This window comes from Salvelinus namaycush, chromosome 19 (genome assembly GCF_016432855.1).
Source record: "Salvelinus namaycush isolate Seneca chromosome 19, SaNama_1.0, whole genome shotgun sequence".
Classification (NCBI taxonomy): Eukaryota; Metazoa; Chordata; class Actinopteri; order Salmoniformes; family Salmonidae; genus Salvelinus; species Salvelinus namaycush.
In genome coordinates, this window is record NC_052325.1 from 4293622 (window position 1) to 4312646 (window position 19025).

General features: G+C 43.7%; 1 protein-coding gene across 1 annotated transcript in view; it reads left to right on the plus strand.

Annotated features, from left to right (window-relative positions):
- LOC120064071 (zinc finger MYM-type protein 2-like) overlaps positions 1-19025 on the plus strand; it is a 36539-nt gene that overhangs the window by 5178 nt on the left and 12336 nt on the right. Inside the window, exons 2-19 of the mRNA XM_039014402.1 lie at positions 9179-9977; positions 10124-10412; positions 10490-10652; positions 10978-11190; positions 11792-11948; positions 12243-12352; positions 12570-12695; positions 12930-13080; positions 13336-13508; positions 13680-13845; positions 13927-13961; positions 14080-14212; positions 14331-14452; positions 14731-14881; positions 15167-15292; positions 15871-15971; positions 17967-18117; positions 18267-18421. Coding sequence (XP_038870330.1) covers positions 9197-9977; positions 10124-10412; positions 10490-10652; positions 10978-11190; positions 11792-11948; positions 12243-12352; positions 12570-12695; positions 12930-13080; positions 13336-13508; positions 13680-13845; positions 13927-13961; positions 14080-14212; positions 14331-14452; positions 14731-14881; positions 15167-15292; positions 15871-15971; positions 17967-18117; positions 18267-18421 — 3303 coding nt within the window. The 5' untranslated portion in view covers positions 9179-9196. The remainder of the gene's footprint in view (positions 1-9178; positions 9978-10123; positions 10413-10489; positions 10653-10977; positions 11191-11791; positions 11949-12242; positions 12353-12569; positions 12696-12929; positions 13081-13335; positions 13509-13679; positions 13846-13926; positions 13962-14079; positions 14213-14330; positions 14453-14730; positions 14882-15166; positions 15293-15870; positions 15972-17966; positions 18118-18266; positions 18422-19025) is intronic.

Below are 19025 nucleotides of genomic sequence, written 5' to 3' on the forward strand. Positions count from 1 at the left end.
TTACATTGGCGCGTTTGATTCACTAGTTGCAAAAACATCAAGTGATTTTGCATAGCCACATTGTTTCAACAGAAATACTCATCATAAATGTAGATGATAATACAAGTTATACACATGGAATTATAGATATACCTCTCCTTAATGCAACCGCTGTGTCAGATTTCAAAAAAAACTTTACGGAAAAATAAACCATGCAATAATCTGAGACGGAGCTCAGAACAATAGCCAAATTAGTTGCCATGTTGGACTCAACAGAAACCAGAAAATACATGATAAATGTTTCCTTTGATGAACTTCATCAGAATGCAGTCCTAGGAATCCCAGGTCCACAATAAATGCTTGATTTGTTCGATAATGTCCGTTATTTATGTCCAATTAGCTACTTTCGAATTGTTTACCAAACGCCCTAACCAAAGTCTCAAAGCGCGTCCACTATAACGTGACGAAATGTCCAAAAGTTCCGTTACAGTCAGTAGAAACATGTCAAACGATGTACTGAATCAATCTTTAGAATGTTGTTAACATACATCTTGAATAACGTTCCAACCGGAGAATTACATCAACTTCAATTGACCGATGGAACGGAGCTAACTCTCATGTGAACGCGCCAGTTCAATGCGTGGGCACCTCATGGAAGTGATTACTCATTCCTGTCTCCTTCGGCCCCCCTTCACATGAGTCATCAGACAAAGTTCTATTGACTGTTGACATCTAGTGGAAGCCGTAGGAAGTGAAAACCCATCCATAACTCTCTGTATTTTCAATGAGAGCTTGGTTGAAAATCTGGCACCCCCAGAAAATATCCAAACAGGAAGTGGAACTTCTCCGGTTTTTGCCTGCCATATGAGTTCTGTTATACTCACAGACATAATTCAAACAGTTTTAGAAACTTCAGAGTGTTTTCTGTCCAATGCTAATATAGGCATAGTATTATTAGTAACTATGACTGAGGAGCAGGCCGTTTACTCTGGGCACCTCTGTGCACCTTTCATCCAAGCTACTCAATACTGCCCCTGCAGCCATAAGAAGTTAACTGCACAAGGATTTGTATTTGTTTTTTACTCATTTTTCCCTCTAATCTATACAGGAAAAGGCCACGGGTACTATCTGACCTGTGGAGACATTTCACTGCAGCTAATGTAGAAGGAAAACCTGTGTACACTTGCAAATACTGTGTCAAATCATATGTGAAGAATGCAACAAAGCTGCAGAATCATCTGGCCAAGCGCATAAAGTTCCCTCAGCGCTCACAACAAGCAACCTCTGACAAAAGTCCCTCTACTTCTATTTGAGGTGAAAATGAAGAATCGGACACCTCATCGATAGCAACAGCTCATGGTCCTCCTGGGATCAGAAGTTTTATTTTGACTCAATGGAGGAATGTAGTCAAATGCTGGTGAATGTCTTGCTCGAGCTGTGTATGCAACTGGTTCACCTCTGATGCTCACAGGCAACGTATATTGGAAGAGATTTCTGAATGTTCTTTGCCCAGCATCCACCCCTCCAACCAGACATGCTTTATGTACTCATTTGCTGGATGCAGAGTTCAAGTGAAGGTCACGCAAATCATAGAGAAAGCAGACTGTATTGCAATCATCTCTGATGGGTGGTCGAATGTTCGTGGGCAAGGAATAATTAACTACATCATCTCCACCCCTCAACAAGTATTCTACACAGGCACAGACACAAGGGACAACAGACACACCGGTCTCCACATTGCAGATGAGCTGAAGGCGGTCATTGATGACCTTGGACCACAGAAGGTATTTGCACTGATGACAGACAATGCTGCGAACATGAAGGTTGCTTGGTCTAAAGTGGAGGAGTCCTACCGTCACATCACACCCATTGACTGTGCTGCTCATGCATTGAATCTGCTCCTCAAGGACATCATGGCACTGAAAACAATGGATACACTCTACAAGAGAGCCAAGGAAATGGTTAGGTATGTGAAGGGTTAGGTATGTGAAGGGTCATCAAGTTATCGCAGCAATCCACCTCACCAAGCAAACTGAGAAGAATAAGAGCACCACATTGAAGCCCCCCAGCAACACCCGTTGGCATGGTGTTGTCATCATGTTTGACAGTCTCCTGGAGGGGAAGGAGTCTCCAAGAAATGGCCATATCAGTCTGCCGATATGAACAGCCCCATCAAGAGGATCCTCCTGGAGGATGTATTTTGGGAGAGAGTGGTAGGCAGCCTGTAACCTGTAGCCATTGCATGGATTGAGGGAGACAATGCTGTCCTGTCTGATGTTCAGACTCTGCTTGCAGATGTAAGAGAAGAAATCCGTACTGCCCTGCCCACTTCACTGTTGCTCCAAGCAGAGGAAACTGCAGTTCTGAAATGCATGAAGACTTCTGCCTGAAGCCCATACACGCTGCAGCGTACGTGTTGGACCCCAAGTATGCTGGCAAGAGCATCCTGTTTGGTGCAGAGATCAACAATGCCTATGGTGTCATCACTACCGTGTCTCGCCACCTTGGCCTGGATGAGGGCAAGGTTCTTGGCAGTCTGGCGAAGTACACTTCCAAGCAAGGGCTTTCAGTCGTGCCAACATATCTCATCAGCCACCTGGTGGAAGGGACTTTGTGAATCTGAGGCTCTTTACCCTGTTGCCTCCATCATCCTCCAAATCCCACCAACATCAGCCGCCTCAGAGCGCAACTGGTCCTTGTTTGGGAACACACACACCAAAGCACGCAACCGGCTGACCAATACAAGGGTTGAAAAATTGGTGGCCATCCGGGCAAGTTTGAGGCTTTTTGAGCCTGACAACGAGCCATCCTCAAGGTTGAAAAGTGACAGTGAAGATGATGCCTCAGAGTCTTGACTTGGCGAAACCTTCGTTGAGGGGGACCCTGATATTTTCCATACCAAACATATGGGCCCATATGAAAGAGGTGGTCAAATAAATGACATCTGGGGTCAAAGGTTAAAAGTTCATGCAGTTCGGGTCAGGCTGTTGAGTCTGATGCTCAAGAGGTGGACATTGAGGAGGTCCAGGGAGAAGACCTGGAAGCCTGAGAGGAAGACAGTCTAGAAACTACAGCTTTGCTTTTTTTTTGCAGATGTATGTTGAAACAGTTTTTTGGGAGATGCGATGGATCATTGGAGATCATTCAATATTCCCTTTTGTTGTTCAGTCAACTCATCCCATTTGAAGAGTCAACTAATTTACTTAAAGTTACATTTGGAACTAAATTATTATTATTATTTTTTCTATTGGAAGGATTTAATCATTTGCAATTTATGGGGCGGAAGGTAGCCTAGTGGTTAGAGCGTTGGGCCAGTAGACTAAAGGTTGCTAGATCGAATCCCTGGGCTTACAAGGTACAAATATGTAGTTCTGCCCCTGAACAAGGCAGTTAACCCTAATCCACTGTTCCCCGGTAGGCTTTCATTGTAAATAAGAATTTGATCTTAACTGACTTGCCTAGTTAAATAAAGGTTAAATTGTCTACTTATGGTAAGTTAAAAGGTTTATTTTTCTGTCACCGTATATGGTAAATGTATCCAATGCAAAAACATCTACATTTAAATGGTAATAATATTAATTCCAATATATTCCCGTTAATTCCCACGTACAGTTTGCTCCACCCCCCCGAATTTGATTAATCAACACAGCTGATATTCAGAGGTAGGAATATAGGTAGATGTTTTTTTGCATTGGATATATTTATCGTATCATATTGAGACAAATATAAACCTTTTACCTTATCATAAGTAAACGTAATTGCCAGTTACTAAATCCTTCCAATAGAAATAAAACAATTGTTACGAATTTAACTTTCATTAAATGAGCTGACTTTTCACATTGGATGATTTCACTGAACAACAAAAGAAAGGGAATATTGAATGCTCCCAATGATCCGTCGCATCTCCCCAAAAACGTTTTCAACATACAGCTGTAAAATGATAGTCTAGAAACTAAAGCTTTAGTTATCATTTTACCGATGTATGTTAAAAACGTTTTTTGGGAGATGCGATGGATAATTTCAGTGCCATGATGTCCTTGAGGAGCAGATTCAATGCATGAGCAGCACAGCCAATGGGTGTGATGTGAGGGTAGGACTCCTCCACTTTAGACCAAGCAGCCTTCATGTTCTCAGTATTGTCTGTCACCAGTGCAAATACCTTCTGTGGTCCAAGGTCATTGATGACTGCCTTCAGCTCATCTGCAATGTGAAAACCTGTGTCTGTTGTCCCTTGTTTCTGTGTAGAGTACTGGTGGAGATGATGTAGTTAATTATTCCTTGCCCACAAACATTCGACCACCCATCAGAGATGATTGCAATACAGTCTCCTTTTTCTATGATTTGCGTGACCTTCACTTGAACTCTGCATCCAGCAAATGAGTACATAAAGCATGTCTGGTTGGAGGGGTGTATGCTGGCAAAGAACATTCAGAAATCTCTTCCAATATACGTTGCCTGTGAGCATCAGAGGTGAACCAGTTGCATACACAGCTCGAGCAAGACATTCACCAGCATTTCTGACTACATTCCTCCATTGAGTCAAAATAAAACTTCTGATCCCAGGAGGACCATGATCTGTTGCTATCGATGAGGTGTCCGATTCTTCATTTTCACCTCAAATAGAAGTAGAGGGACTTTTGTCAGAGGTTGCTTGTTGTGAGCGCTGAGGGAACTTTATGCACTTGGCCAGATGATTCTGCACCTTTGTAGCGTTCTTCACATATGATTTGGCACAGTATTTGCATATGTACACAGCTTTTCCTTCTACATTAGCTGCAGTGAAATGTCTTCACATATCAGATAGTACCCGTGGCCTTTTCCTGTAAAGATTAGGGAAAAAATGAGTAAAAACCAAATACAAATCCTTGTGCAGTTAAATTAAACAACTCCTTTGTAAGATAAATGTTTTCAAATGAAACATGTATGGAAACAGGTGAAATAACACTGTTAGCAGGCTCAAGCAAGCTAAAACCCACATGGTAGCAAAAACTAACTAGCAGAAATTGTTAACAAGTTAGAAATGATTTAAACACACTTTAATGTAGGCTACTAGTTAACAAAAAATTATGTATGTCATAAAATATATTCACCCCACCCAATATTGTAATCAAAACTTACCAGAAAGCATGTAGTCCTTGGCTCAGAGTGTAGTAGTGTGGGCTCAATGGCATCTCATTAGTGTGCAAGATTTTGAGAATCAGCTGTACATGTGATGGAAGAATGCACTGTGCATGCAGAGGGTTGCAATTGAATTGGGGATAGTTTAACCAAAATATGCCACAAGACCTAGAATTGCCTTGTGTATCCCACAAAAAAGGTTCACTGTTATAAGCTAACTTTTTTATGAATTTAAGCAAAATTCTCAGGCTCAACTTCCCATGGGAGATTTACCGGAAAGTTTCCGACCCTTTGCAACCCTAGGTGTGACACCTTTTGCCTCAGGCAGTGCGGCACATCTCCTTCGCATAAAGTTGATTGTGTCCTGTCGATTGTTGTCTTAATCCTCTTCAATGGCTGTACGAAATTGCTGGATATTGGCGAGAACTGGAACACGCTGTTGTACATGTCGATCAAGAGCATCTCAAACATGCTCAATGGGTGACATGTCTGAGTATGCAGGCCATGCAAGAACTGGGACATTCAGCTTCCAGGAATTGTGTACAGATCCTTGCGACATGGTCGCTGTGCATTATTATGCTAAAACATGAGGTGATGAGGCAGATTAATTGCAGGACAATGGGCCTTAGGATCTCGTCATGGTATCTCTGTGCATTCAAATTACCATCGACGAAATGCAATTGTTTTTGTCTGTTGCTTATGCCGGCCCATACCATAACCCCACAGCTACCATAGGGCACTCTGTTCACAATGTTGACATCAGCAAACCGCTCGCTAATACTTCGCCATTAACAAGTGGTCTGCGGTTGTGAGTCCGGTTGGAAGGATATCTGTAATGTTGTGTGACAAAACTGCTAATTTTTGTGACCGTTTATTGTTCCCAGTACAAGGTGCGCCTGTGTAATGATCATGCTATTTAATCAGCTTCTTGATATGCCACACCTGTCAGGTGGATGGATTATCTTGGCAAAGGAGAAATGCTCACCAACAGGGAGGTAAACAAATTCGTGTTCAAAATTTAGGTAAGCTTTTGTGCATATGGAACTAGTCATGCACCGATATGACGTTTTTGGCCGATTCCGATATTTTTCTTGCAAAAACGATACAGATTTTTATTTTTTATTTTTTGCGGCCTTTTAAGCATTCTAGTACAGTTAAGTAGTTAACACACACGGACGCAGCGGTCTAAGGCTCCGAATCTCAGTGCAAGAGGCGTCACTACAGTCCCTGGTTTGAATTCAGGCTGTATCACATCCGGCCTTGATTGGGAGTACCATAGGGTGGCGCACAATTGGCCCAGCGTCGTCCAGGGTAGGCCGTCATTGTAAATAAGAATTTGTTCTTAACTGACTTGCTTAGTTAAATAAAGGTTACACACCACACTGACCAAAACGTTATTTTGTTGGCATTTACGTATGTCCCCATTTACCAGTAAAACCTAATCAAAACCTATTTCTTTCACTTACTTGCGCCGCTGTTTTGTTGTTCAGTCGCTTCATTCTCTACCAGAATTTCTATGGAACGCCGTTTGCGTCTGCTATGGAACGCCGTTTGGGTCTTTGCATGTCAAATAAGCTTGTTGACTAGTCAGGATCTGAATATGACTGCACGTCACATAATTTAACTCGTTCATTCATTTTAACATAGTGTAATCAATATGTAATAACTATCTTTCATATTTCATATGTCACAACAATTCATCGATACGTATGCTCTATGATGCTGGAGAAGTTGTCTCGCGCACATACAGTGCTGGTCATTAAAAAAAAGCTAGCTAGCTCATGGATGCAAACAATGTTCTTCACCAAAAACATAGCAACACGGCATCTGTTTCAGTAGCTATAGTTAGATGACACCTAGCTATATAGTTAGCTAGCTAAAATAACCCTAATTTATAAGACAGTTCTTATTTGGTTATTGGTGGTTGGGCCCATCTGTAAAGCTAGCCACAATAGTGGACTTTGCGGTTAGCCTTCAAAATAAAAGCATGGCATAATTCTATTTGTATTCATTTGCATCACTGTCAATTACATACTTTTTACATTTTGAAGGAAAACTTCAAATTCCACTTGTACCTAGTCCCTATTGTGGCTAGCTTCACAACCCGGTCCGGTCGAACCTCACTAGTCAGATGAAGCTAGCTGGCTGCTTATAACGTTAGCTTTGGGCAAGAGAGTTTAGTAGCTGGCTAGCTATTTATTTTCCTGAAGTTCAATTTCAATAGGCGAACAAGAAGTGGCAACATAGCTAATACTTACAAGGATTCCTAAATCATTGCTAAGAATAATGAAAATGACTGCAGTTTCTACTGGCCATTGTTTTCAGGCTGATTGTATTGGTGCTAGCTAGGTACCAAGCTAAAGCTAGCTACCGCAGAAGTTGTGGTCAAACAAATTATGCTTTATTACCAACGCGGTATTCTAAACACATCGTTCATGGCCGGTGTTTGCTTGTTTGCAGACTTTTGTACAGCTTTGACAGTGCTACCCTATCTTTTTTGAGACGCAAAGAACCAAACTGCATTCCATGGTATGTATGTATGTTGTGAAGCTAATAGCAGTGACGCTATTACTGTGTAACTCCGGTAGGGCAACATCTGAAAAATAGTGCACTTGGTAGTGTGTACCGGTGCTCGACCAGTCGGCGAAAGCCAACATCACCCACGACAGAACGGTTGATTGTCAAGGGCAATGAATTCCATTATCTTGGCTTTAATGGATTTCACCTTTTGAGTTGTCTCGCTGATATTTTCTTACTCTTTCAAATGACTGCTCGACTTGTTGACTACTCGATCCACACAGCAGACATTGTGGGCTGTGTTAGGAATGCTGTGTTGCACGTGTTCGTCAATTTTAAGTGGCGTCATTACGTCATGAACCTATGTTATATAGGTATGCACGTCAGCTTTGACATCGGTTTTGCACATCAGCGTTAAACTAGACATCAGCCGATACCGATGTTGGCATTTTTAGCTAATATCATCCAATTCCGTTATGTTCACCTATATATCGTGATTCCCTATATGGAACATTTCTGGAATCTTTTATTTCAGCTCATGAAACATGGGACCAACACTTTACATGTTGCATTTATATTGTTGTTCGATATATGTTGTCATAACAGTGGTCTTTGGGGGGGGTGTCCATCGCGCTCATGAAAGGCTGCAAAATTGACCGTTTGTCTCTGTGGCAACTGCAATCCGTTGTAGTCTACAATCGTGTTTTGGTATAGTTGACTGGATTAAACATGGACCCAAACTGGAGAATGAGTGTGGCCAGGTTGTGCTGCATCTTGGCTTCCATTTGGTGTCTACTGCCTAGTACTGAATGTTAGCCTGATGTCTACCTTCATAGAACAACCAACCCCCATGGTAGTCTCCTGATCACTACGGCAACCAAGGTGTTGCATCACTTGGCAACAGAGATGGTAGAGGTGGACAAAGGGGGAGGAGACAGATGGTTGAAACTGAGAGGATAGATGTGTGTGGCTGTTTGTCTGAGAAGGTAGAGGTTTGAATGAGAGGAGAACCTGGACAGAAGGAGTAGAGGGAGACCAAAAGGGGTAGGTGGGACTAGAAAGAGGGACAGGATGAGAGAGAGAAAATATGCAGAGATTAGTATTCTTGCAGGACAGTGGCTCCCCTGGACAGTCGGTGGTATTGCAGGCATTTTTATGCTCCAGATTCAGCCCTGCAACTAGATTCACATGTAATCCAATCAATGTCTCCTGAACACACAGGTGTGTTACAAATACACCAAGGCATGCACAACATTTCAAATATGTTTTACAATTCCCAGAGAAGTCTGAGGAGCCACATCAAGGTGACATGATCTTGAAATGTGCACAGGCCTGCATAGAATTTGTATGTCTGGAAAGAAACCACTCTCCTAACTGGGATTTAACTGAACTCATTAATGACTCTTTAGGGAATCAACCTGATAGCTTAGACAGTGGTTGGCTGTATTCCTATTTCTTCACATACACACAGCTATACCTGGGATACCTGCACTTGACATGCTTTGCACTTAACATGCTTATGGTAGGTTTTACCTAATAATCTGTGCTGTGTTTGTGGGTGAAGGTGGTAGCAGCCTAAACGATGGATGGGGAATCGGAGGCCAAACCTCGAGTAGAGGAGGAGAGCACAGCCCCAGATAAGGAACCCATGGACACAGACACCACTCCCTCAGAGCAAACTACACCCCCCACGAGAACCCAGGCTCCTGTCACCAAGGCAATAGAGGAACCCTCCAGGGTTATAGAGAACAATGACGATGATGATGTGGTGCTGGTGGAAGAGGTCCCGTCTCCCTCTGCGACTACCTCTTTCCAAGCTGCCTCCACCCCCACAGACTGCACTGAGCCCCACCCCTCTGAAACAGAAACCACAGCAATGATAAACATGACAACAGCCACAGCCCCCGCCAAGATCCCCAGTCCACCCGCCACCTATTCTGCAGCACCCACAGAGCCCATTGTCATTGACGATGAGGAGGATCACGGGCACAGAGGCTTTTCCTCACTAGCCACAGCCGGAGGCCCTTCAGATAGCGAAGGCATACTGAGCAGCACAGAGCCCGATTCTGAGATAAAGATCGCCAGTGTCACAACGCTGGGGCCCTCTGTAGCCACAGCAGCCGAGCCAATGGCGGAAGGGGACATGAACCTGGTGATCACCAGTGTGACGTCACTGCAGGGCGGGGTGGGCATGGTGGAGAATGGCTTGCAGATCAGCAGCACCTTCAGTCTGAATCCTGAGGCCCAGAGCTCCATCAGCACCAACAGGCTCCCGACCACCTTCAACCCTGGCCGGGTTAGCAACACCTCCACCACTAGCCAGCCTGTACAGAACGGAGACTCGGTAACCCACCAGACGCCTGGTAATAAACACTCACTCATGATTTTCACACGAATGTGCTGAATCATTCTGTGCTGGCTTATTTTTCTTTTCACATTGCAGCCATGTTAAGTCATTTCTTCAGGTGTGCTAATGTTTGTTTTTGTTCTTGTTTTCTTCCTGCCACAGATTTGTGGATCTCCCAGTCGGCCTCGTTCCCGCGAAACCAGAAACGGACGGGGGTGGACTCTACATCACCAGCCGTATCCCTGCCCAAACCACCCGGCCCCTCCCCCTCAGGCTCCCAGAACCCCCCTCGCACTGTCAAGGTGACCTGCGCCAATTGTAAGAAGCCTCTGAAGAAAGGCCAGACGGCTTACCAGCGGAAAGGGTCCACACACCTTTTCTGTTCCACCACCTGCCTCTCTTCTTTCTCACACAAACCTACCCCTAAGAAGAGCTGCACCATGTGCAAAAAGTAAGAAGGAAGTGTTGTTTTTTTGTGTCGCTATATCTAATTTGCTACATTATTTCTAATGTTACCCTGTCTTCCAGGGACATCACTACAATGAAGGGCACTATCGTGGCCCAGGTGGACTCCAGTGAGTCGTTCCAGGAGTTCTGCAGTACAGGCTGTCTGGGCGCCTACGAGAATAAACAGAACACACCCAAGTCCTCCCTTAAAACTAAGTGCACTGTCTGCAGCAAGCTCACTGAGGTTAGTCACAACTGTGGGTAGGGGTCGATTAGGGACTGAGCATATATGAGATGCGTTCCAATCACTCTCCCTCCAACATTGCTGCCGACGGCACAGTTTCTCATCCGCTGTGTCTGTCCAAGCCTGGTGACCATGGTTACTGCATGGAAAACAGTTGGCATCAAAATTAAGCGTGGCTCCCATCTCACAATAGAGTATTTATAAACAACCCCAACAACACCAGCTAGAATCTCTCACAGATCTTACCACTTCCAGAGTATTCATTCACTATGATTGATTCATAACAATATGTGGTCAAAATAATTATTCACTTTCCTCATAACAGATCCGCCATGAGGTGAGTTTCAAGACGGTCACGCATAAGATCTGCAGCGATGCCTGTTTCAACCGTTACCGCATGGCCAACGGGCTCATTGTGAACTGCTGTGAGCAGTGTGGTGAATACCTGCCCAGCCGCGCCACTGCCAACCACTTCCTCATCATCGATGGCAAGCAGAAACGCTTCTGCTGCCAAAACTGTATCAGTGACTACAAGCAGGTAACAACCAGTCAGAACTGTATCAGGGACTACAAGCAGGTAACAACCAGTCAGAACTGTATCAGGGACTACAAGCAGGTAACAACCAGTCAGAACTGTATCAGGGACTACAAGCAGGTAACAACCAGTTAGAACTGTATCAGGGACTACAAGCAGGTAACAACCAGTCAGAACTGTATCAGGGACTACAAGCAGGTAACAACCAGTCAGAACTGTATCAGGGACTACAAGCAGGTAACAACCAGTCAGAACTGTATCAGGGACTACAAGCAGGTAACAACCAGTCAGAACTGTATCAGGGACTACAAGCAGGTAACAACCAGTCAGAACTGTATCAGGGACTACAAGCAGGTAACAACCAGTCAGAACTGTATCAGGGACTACAAGCAGGTAACAACCATAATGTATCAGGGACTACAAGCGGGTAAAAAGCCAGGCTGTGTCATCCAGTCTCTCCCTGACACTGGGAGATGGTAGATTTTTGCTATTTGTTTCTATTGGTCCATATCAGCTGGTAATTGTTAACAATAGTATCCACCTTAGGTGCTATTCATGATTTGATGTTATGGCTACAAATATTTGTGTTCCCTTATTCCTCCAGGCCAACTCTAAGATGACGATGTGTACTGGCTGTAGGGCCATGGTCCGGTCTAGTGAAGTAACTCACTGCATCGGGGCCAGCGGCACAATGGAACCATACTGCTCCACAGCCTGCATGAACAAGACCAAGATCGCCAGCAGCGCTACCACTATCCTCCGTCAGTATTTGTCTATCCCTCATCATCAGAGCATCACTGTTCTCAATTATCACTTCATTACTTGAATTTCAGTTCCTGGATTAAACCTCGTCTCACACATATTATAGCACTGCCACTCTCCAGTGAGCCCACATCTTATGTCCTTTACACTAACTGTTGGTGTGGTTGCTTAAATGTGGTGGTTAGTTGTTTTATTTGTCTCTGTGTACATATGCATGGGTGTATGAGTGCAGTGCAATACAAAAGGTGTTATGTGGTAATTGGTGTTCTATGTTTTTATTTCTGCGGATTCAGAGCCCACGTGTCACTTCTGTAAGAAGACATCGTTACCTCAGTACCAGGCATCACTGCCTGAGGGGAAGGTCGTAAACTTTTGCAGCTCAATGTGTGTCACCAAGTTCCAGGTACGTATGAACTCCTTTCTGTCTTTATTATTGTAAATGTCACCTTAACCAGGGCAAAAGATTTGAATAAGAATTCTAAAAGCCTACTTATAGTTAGGTTTCATGTTAGAAAGAACATGTCTAGTGCAGTGCAATGAAACAATATGAGTCCCTGACTGTCTGGGGCCCTTATCTGGTTGTCTGCAGCTCAATGAAATGTTTTTTTCTCTTTCTTCAGAATGCAACCATTCATACAGTAACCAATGGACAGGCTCCCATGTCTACAACGAACCACAACATCCAGCTCAAATGTAATTACTGTCGAGGAGCATTCAGCCTAAAGCCTGAAATCCTGGAGTGGGAGGTAAATTCACTTTGTGGTCATGAACTTGGTTTATTTAACACAATTATATTACGTTTTTAGTTGTAGTCTTTTTTTGTTCTAAAAATTGAGCACCAAAGTTAATTGTACACCTTTCTGTTGGAAGTCTGAGTGTACATGCTCCACTTCTCCCTCTGTGTGCAGGATAAATAAAGTGGTCAAAATATTAAATATGCAAGAGCATTCAACATTTTGTCGGTATCTATTCCCCCCCAGGATAAAGTGTACCAGTTCTGCAGTAAAATATGTTGTGAGGACTACAAGAAGCTGCACTGCATAGTCACGTTCTGCGAGTACTGCCAGGAGGAGAAGACGCTCCACGAGACGGTCAAGTTCTCTGGAGTCAAGAGGCCCTTCTGCAGCGAAGGTTCGCCAAGGGTCTCACTCCTTCATCTGTGTACTTGTTAGCTAGTCAGTTTTGATTGTGAGAGAACCCTGATTGAACACTCTCGGGGTGGATAATACTTGTCCTCATCCCATATTTATTCATGGCCTTACCATGTTCTGCCACTAGATGGGGCACTTCATCCAGACCAAACATGAGTTGAGCCACAGTTTGTCTGTCAGGTGAGCACTGACATCATGTAACCACCTAATAGTTGTTGTCCCTGTTTCCCCTCAGGTTGTAAGCTGCTGTTCAAGCAGGACTTTGCCAACCGGCTGGGTCTGAAGTGTGTCACCTGTAACTACTGCACTCAGCTGTGTAAGAGAGGAGTGACCAGGCAGCTGGCCGGTGTTTCCAGGGACTTCTGCAGTGAAACCTGCGCCAAGAAGTTCCATGAGTGGTACTACAAGGTCAGAGCACCTACCTAAATCAGTTTAGTTAAAAAATCCTATTCCTGAGTTAGTCAATGATTACTTATTTTTATGTTATTCTCAAAATTGTGTCTCCAGAGGGTGATTTTGATTTGATCAATCTCTTATATGAAGGGTGTTTTTGTGTGCGTTTCCCTGTATGTCCTCCAGGCAGTGCGTTGTGACTGCTGTAAGGTGCAGGGGAACCTGACTGAGTCGGTACAGTGGAGAGCAGAGATGAAGCACTTCTGTGACCAGCAGTGTCTCCTCCGTTTCTACTGCCAGCAGAACGACCCCAACCTGGCAACGCAGAAGGGCCCAGAGAACACCAGACTTGGTATTAATTTGTGTGTATTTAGTCTTTTAATACAAGTGCTTCTTTGTGGTTGACTTATGGAACCCTGTTTTCTATTGACAGGATTTGGAATACAAACCGAGGCAACCAACATTGCGGTGAGAGAAAAAACACTTCATGTTAAAACCCTATAATCGTTACAGTACGGCTGACCGCAAGGTAAAGAATATCATTCTCCTTTAACAAGTATCGTCTCTTATCCTTTCTATCTGCTAGATGTTGAGTCAGCCGTACACCGGTGGAGGGATCCTAAAGGATGTGAAGAATAAAGCTGTACTCTGCAAGCCTCTCACTATGACCAAGGCCACCTACTGCAAACCACACATGCAGAGCAAGCTCCTACAGACGGGTACACAGCTCAATATTACTCTCTGAGAAGCTGTGGTTCAAACTGTTCAGCACATTATCTTCCACAAAGTAGTGTCATTGTCCTTGGTTTGACCTTTGACCAGTGTGTCTGTCTCCAGATGAGGATGACGGGGTGAAGAGGGAGTACATTCCCGTTCCCATCCCTGTACCTGTGTTCATCCCCGTCCCCATGAACCTCTACGCCCAGATTACACCCATGCCCATCACACTACCCGTCCCGGTAAGAAACGCCCTGGGCTCCATGGAACCAATAGAATCGTCCCAAAAGTGCACATTCAGTAATTTCAAGCAGAGGTGTGTCCGATGATTAGAACTCTATTGCTGTTCACATTCTGAAACTCTGATTGGTATTTTGTAAATATGAGGACAACTATGAATCACATTCTTGTTATGAAAATAATAAGGTGGAGCGGATATTGACTCTCAATCGACTCTTACTAGTATTTAACACATGGACAGTCCCTAACCAACCAGTTGTCCCTGTCCCTCGTATCCCAGGTTCCAGTGCCGGTATTCCTGCCAACCACGATGCAGGGTGCAGATCAGATTGTCCAGACCATCACCGAGCTTAAGGCCAAAGTACCTACTGACCCCCACGAGGCTGACCTCCTCTCCATGGCTGAGATGATCGCAGAGGACCAGAAGCCAGGTAGAGAGAGCGAGAGACACACACACACAGAGAGAAAGAAAGCTGGATACCACATCCACAGTTTGCATGTTCCAACAGTACAAACTCAGTGTTACTCAAGTACTGTGAAGTGTGTCCAATGATTAGGACTCTATTGCTGTTCACATCCTGAAACTCTGTGATTGGTGTATTGTTATGAGGACATGAAACAAGCCATGAAACTTTATCCATGACTACCAGTGTATATCTTTGTCCACCTGAATGGGAAGCACAGTTGTGAGGTTGATTGTTGTATGACTGTTTCAGATGTGAAGAGGGAGCGAGGAGGAGGAGAGGCCAAGTCCAGCAGCTCCAGTAGCAGCAGCTCTGAATCGGATGGGGAGGATGAGAAGTATGAACCAGACCTGGACCTGGAGAACGACTTTCCTCAAGGTACGATGACTGAACAACATCTGACCACCCTGACACTGAGACACTTTCTGGTGCTGTCCTTCTCTATTGTGGAAAATGATATTATTTGACTGCTCTCTGTACAGTGGGGAGGTGTTACACAATATCACAGGTCACATGGGTGTGTTTTTTATATTATGGAACATTACAGTAATTCAGATAAATATTTCTGGACTGCCTGCTCATTTGACTCGTCACTCCTATTGGACAAAGATTTTTCTATTTATTTCTAATCCGAAGTGGACCTAGCTAATAAATTAATAATAATTATAATAGTAGCTTAAAGAACCTAGCCAGCTGAGCCAGTGACCAGCAGCACTGAACTATGTGTTCAGTAGAGAGAAGCTAGTTATAAAACAGCGGTTTGATTTAATTCACACCCACAGTTAAGGGCCAGTAGCTAATTCACTCATTCACATCCCTCGCTCCATCTGTCTGGCTCAGTTTGTCTCAGTTCAGCCCGGTTCACTTTAGCTCTGCTTACCTCTGTCCAACGAAGTCTGGTGGGCTTTGACTTGGCTCATCCCTTACCTGTGTCTTTTTGTCCTGTGGTGCCTCAGACCCTGTCCCTGTGCTGGAGGACCTGGACGTGGACATGGGGTTCACCCTGCCCCCTCTCCTGGCTGAGGAGAAGGAAGTGGCACCCAGAGCCAGGAGACAGGTACACTACCCACCCTGACTAGTGTTGTCGCGATACCAACATTTTACAAACAGTAATATACCAGATCAAGTATCAAGATACCACGGTGGGGCAAATATCTGTGGCCTACCATCCTGTTCGCACCATCCCCCAGACACTTGTTCCTGTTTTCTAAACATTCTCTAAAAACCTGAAACTGAAATTCACACTTCTACTCAATACAACACATATTCAGTTTAACTGCACACTGTTCGCTGTATAATGGAATGCTGCATAGAATGGCTGATTTGCTCATATTTGCAAAGGCCTACCTGTGATTTGGCTGGAGGGATGGGAGGAAGGAGTGTACATACTTAATGATCTGCATGTCATTGTGTCAGTTAGGGGAAAACACTGCATGAAACCTTGTTTAATCTTCAGTTTACAGACACACACTCTCCCTTCCTCACACACTCTCGCTGTCTCCCTCATTCTCATAAACACACACCCCACGCTCTCTTCCACAAACACACATACACACACTGCTCCAACTTTTAAAACATTAGGCACCAAACAGAATTTTAAGGAGCACCAGAAAAGGCCTATTTGAAAATAACCTTTTGAAACACATCTCATGAGTAGCAGACTTTTTTTTATTTTCTTCCTGTGCCAATCAAATGTGCCTAAACCAACTGTCAAGTTACCAGGTTGTTAGCTAGCTAGGTAACATGACTGAACAACGTTGTTTGTTATCAAACCAATAAATAGCGACCCGGGATTAGTTTAAAATAGCCTGTGACATGGTTTGTGAAATTATATAATATGTTTGAAAATTCCAATAAAAAGGTATCTCTGATGATATTGATTTAACTGTTTAGGCTACAGACTAGACCTCTGGTGCTCCATTTTCCCTCTGACACTGAGGATGCATGACGGTGAACTTGCAAAGTCTACTCTGACTGGTCTGTGCTCTTGGTTACAACAGGCAATGAAATTATACAATGTATCAACATTGCTCGCTTTGCGCGCTGTTCCAATGTAACCAATGTACAAATCTAACAACAGAAGACTCTTCTGGGTCTGCATCCCCATTTCCGCTCGCCATCACTGCTAAATTATATATTTTTTAATCTGACAGAGGAATAGATGTGCATGAATCCCACCAGATTCATATCCAAATTCCAACCATACCGTCCCCATACACTGATATCACACTCTTTCCCTTTGAGCTCACCCCTCTCTTTATTCATGTTTTGACTCTTGTTTTTTCTTTTTCGTTTCTATAATTGTAAAGCGACTTTGGGTCCTTGAAAAGCTCTATGTAAGTCCCATGTTTTAGAGCGGATGGAGAGAAGCAGGTGAGTGAGGGCTGGTATGGGATACGGTTGGCTGATTTACAGCTGCCACACCTGATATGTGCTTAGTTAAATAAAGGTGAAATAAAAATAAATAAATGAAAGTGAAGTGGATATTATTGGACCGGTGCAATAAAAATGTACTAAACTTATAAACAACTGACTTTATAAACATTTTATAAAAGGCTCCAGCGAGTTCTTTATATCGGTAGGGCTGGATAATGTGGTAGTATCATATGAAACGGTACTACTGTATATTAAAATGTTGGTATCATGACGTTTTGGTACAGTGATATTACCATGGTACCGGTATATCGTGCCACTCTAACCCTGGCCCCTTTCATCCAGCTACTAGCTCCAATTGGAAGCAGAATTGTGTCTGATGATTAGAACTCTATTGCTGTTCACATCCTGAAACTGATTGGTATTTTTCATATGAGGACATTAAATAATAAGCCATGATGAAGATTTAACATCTAAACATCTTGAAAAAAGATATACTAAAAACAATCCGGCATCATTAACACAACAGAAAAATTAAATTATTTAAATATTGAAAGTGTGTGGGCTAATGTTTTATAAAATTATTCGTACAAAGAAAAGAGTAAGGTCTCCCACACGACGAAGGCTTCTACCCAAGACATTACCAGTCTCATTCGTAGGAGCTGTGTGTTTGTTTTAGGGACACAAGAGGCGAGCTGTGGAGGGAGAGCCTTCCTCCCCCTCTCCCCCTACACCAGATGGTCCTGTGGAGGGGCGCTCGCTACCTCTGAGATCTCGCTACGCCATCAACGCCTGGAAAAGTTGGGTGCTGTCCTCAGCTGAACAATCAGGTGACCATAAAGGGAAAGACTATCTCAAGCAGGCTGAGTAAGCTCCGCCCACAGCAAGTATTATCGTACAACAATTGGAACCATTGGTTGTCTGTATGAAAGGTGCTATATAATTAAGTTGCTAAGAGATTATAATTCTTTGTCCTCAGAACCTCCACCGGCCTGGTCGAAGAGTAACCCGCTCTCTCTGAAAGCATCAGAACTCAGCCTGGCCCTGTCACGATTTGTCCATGAGGTACGGCGGCCCAACGGGGAGTGCTACGCCCCCGACAGCGTCCTCTACCTCTGCCTGGGCATCCAGCAGGTCAGTCACTTCTGTTTAGTTTCCCCCTTCTCGTTTGACTTCTGTGGCCTGGTTCCATTTCAGTTTGTAGCCCTTTGCTTCTACCTATTCAGACAGTGTTCACAGATCTGGCAAGCCATGGATAGGTGAAAGCAATATGTTGGAGGTTCTGTCTTAAGGCTGTTCCAGTACTATGTAGATCTATGAACATTAGCTGAATAGGTGCTAATGACCAGAATGGCTCCACATTTGGAAAGTATTCAGACCCCTTGATTTTTTTCCACATTCCACACTTATTCTAAAATGGATTAAATAGTTTTTTTTCCCTCATCACTCTACACACACACTACCCCATAATGACAAAACAAAAACAGTTTTTTTTAGACATTTTTGCAACAAATAAAATGTTTTTTAAAAAACAGATCACATTTACATAAGTATTCAGACCCTTTACTCAGTACTTTGTTGAAGAACCTTTGGCAGCGATTACAGCCTCAAGTCTTCTTGGGTATGACGCTACAAGTTTGCCACAACTGTATATGGGGAGTTTCTCCCATTCTTCTCTACAGATCCTCTCAAGCTCTGTCAGGTTAGATGGGGAGCGTCGCTGCACAGCTATTTTCAG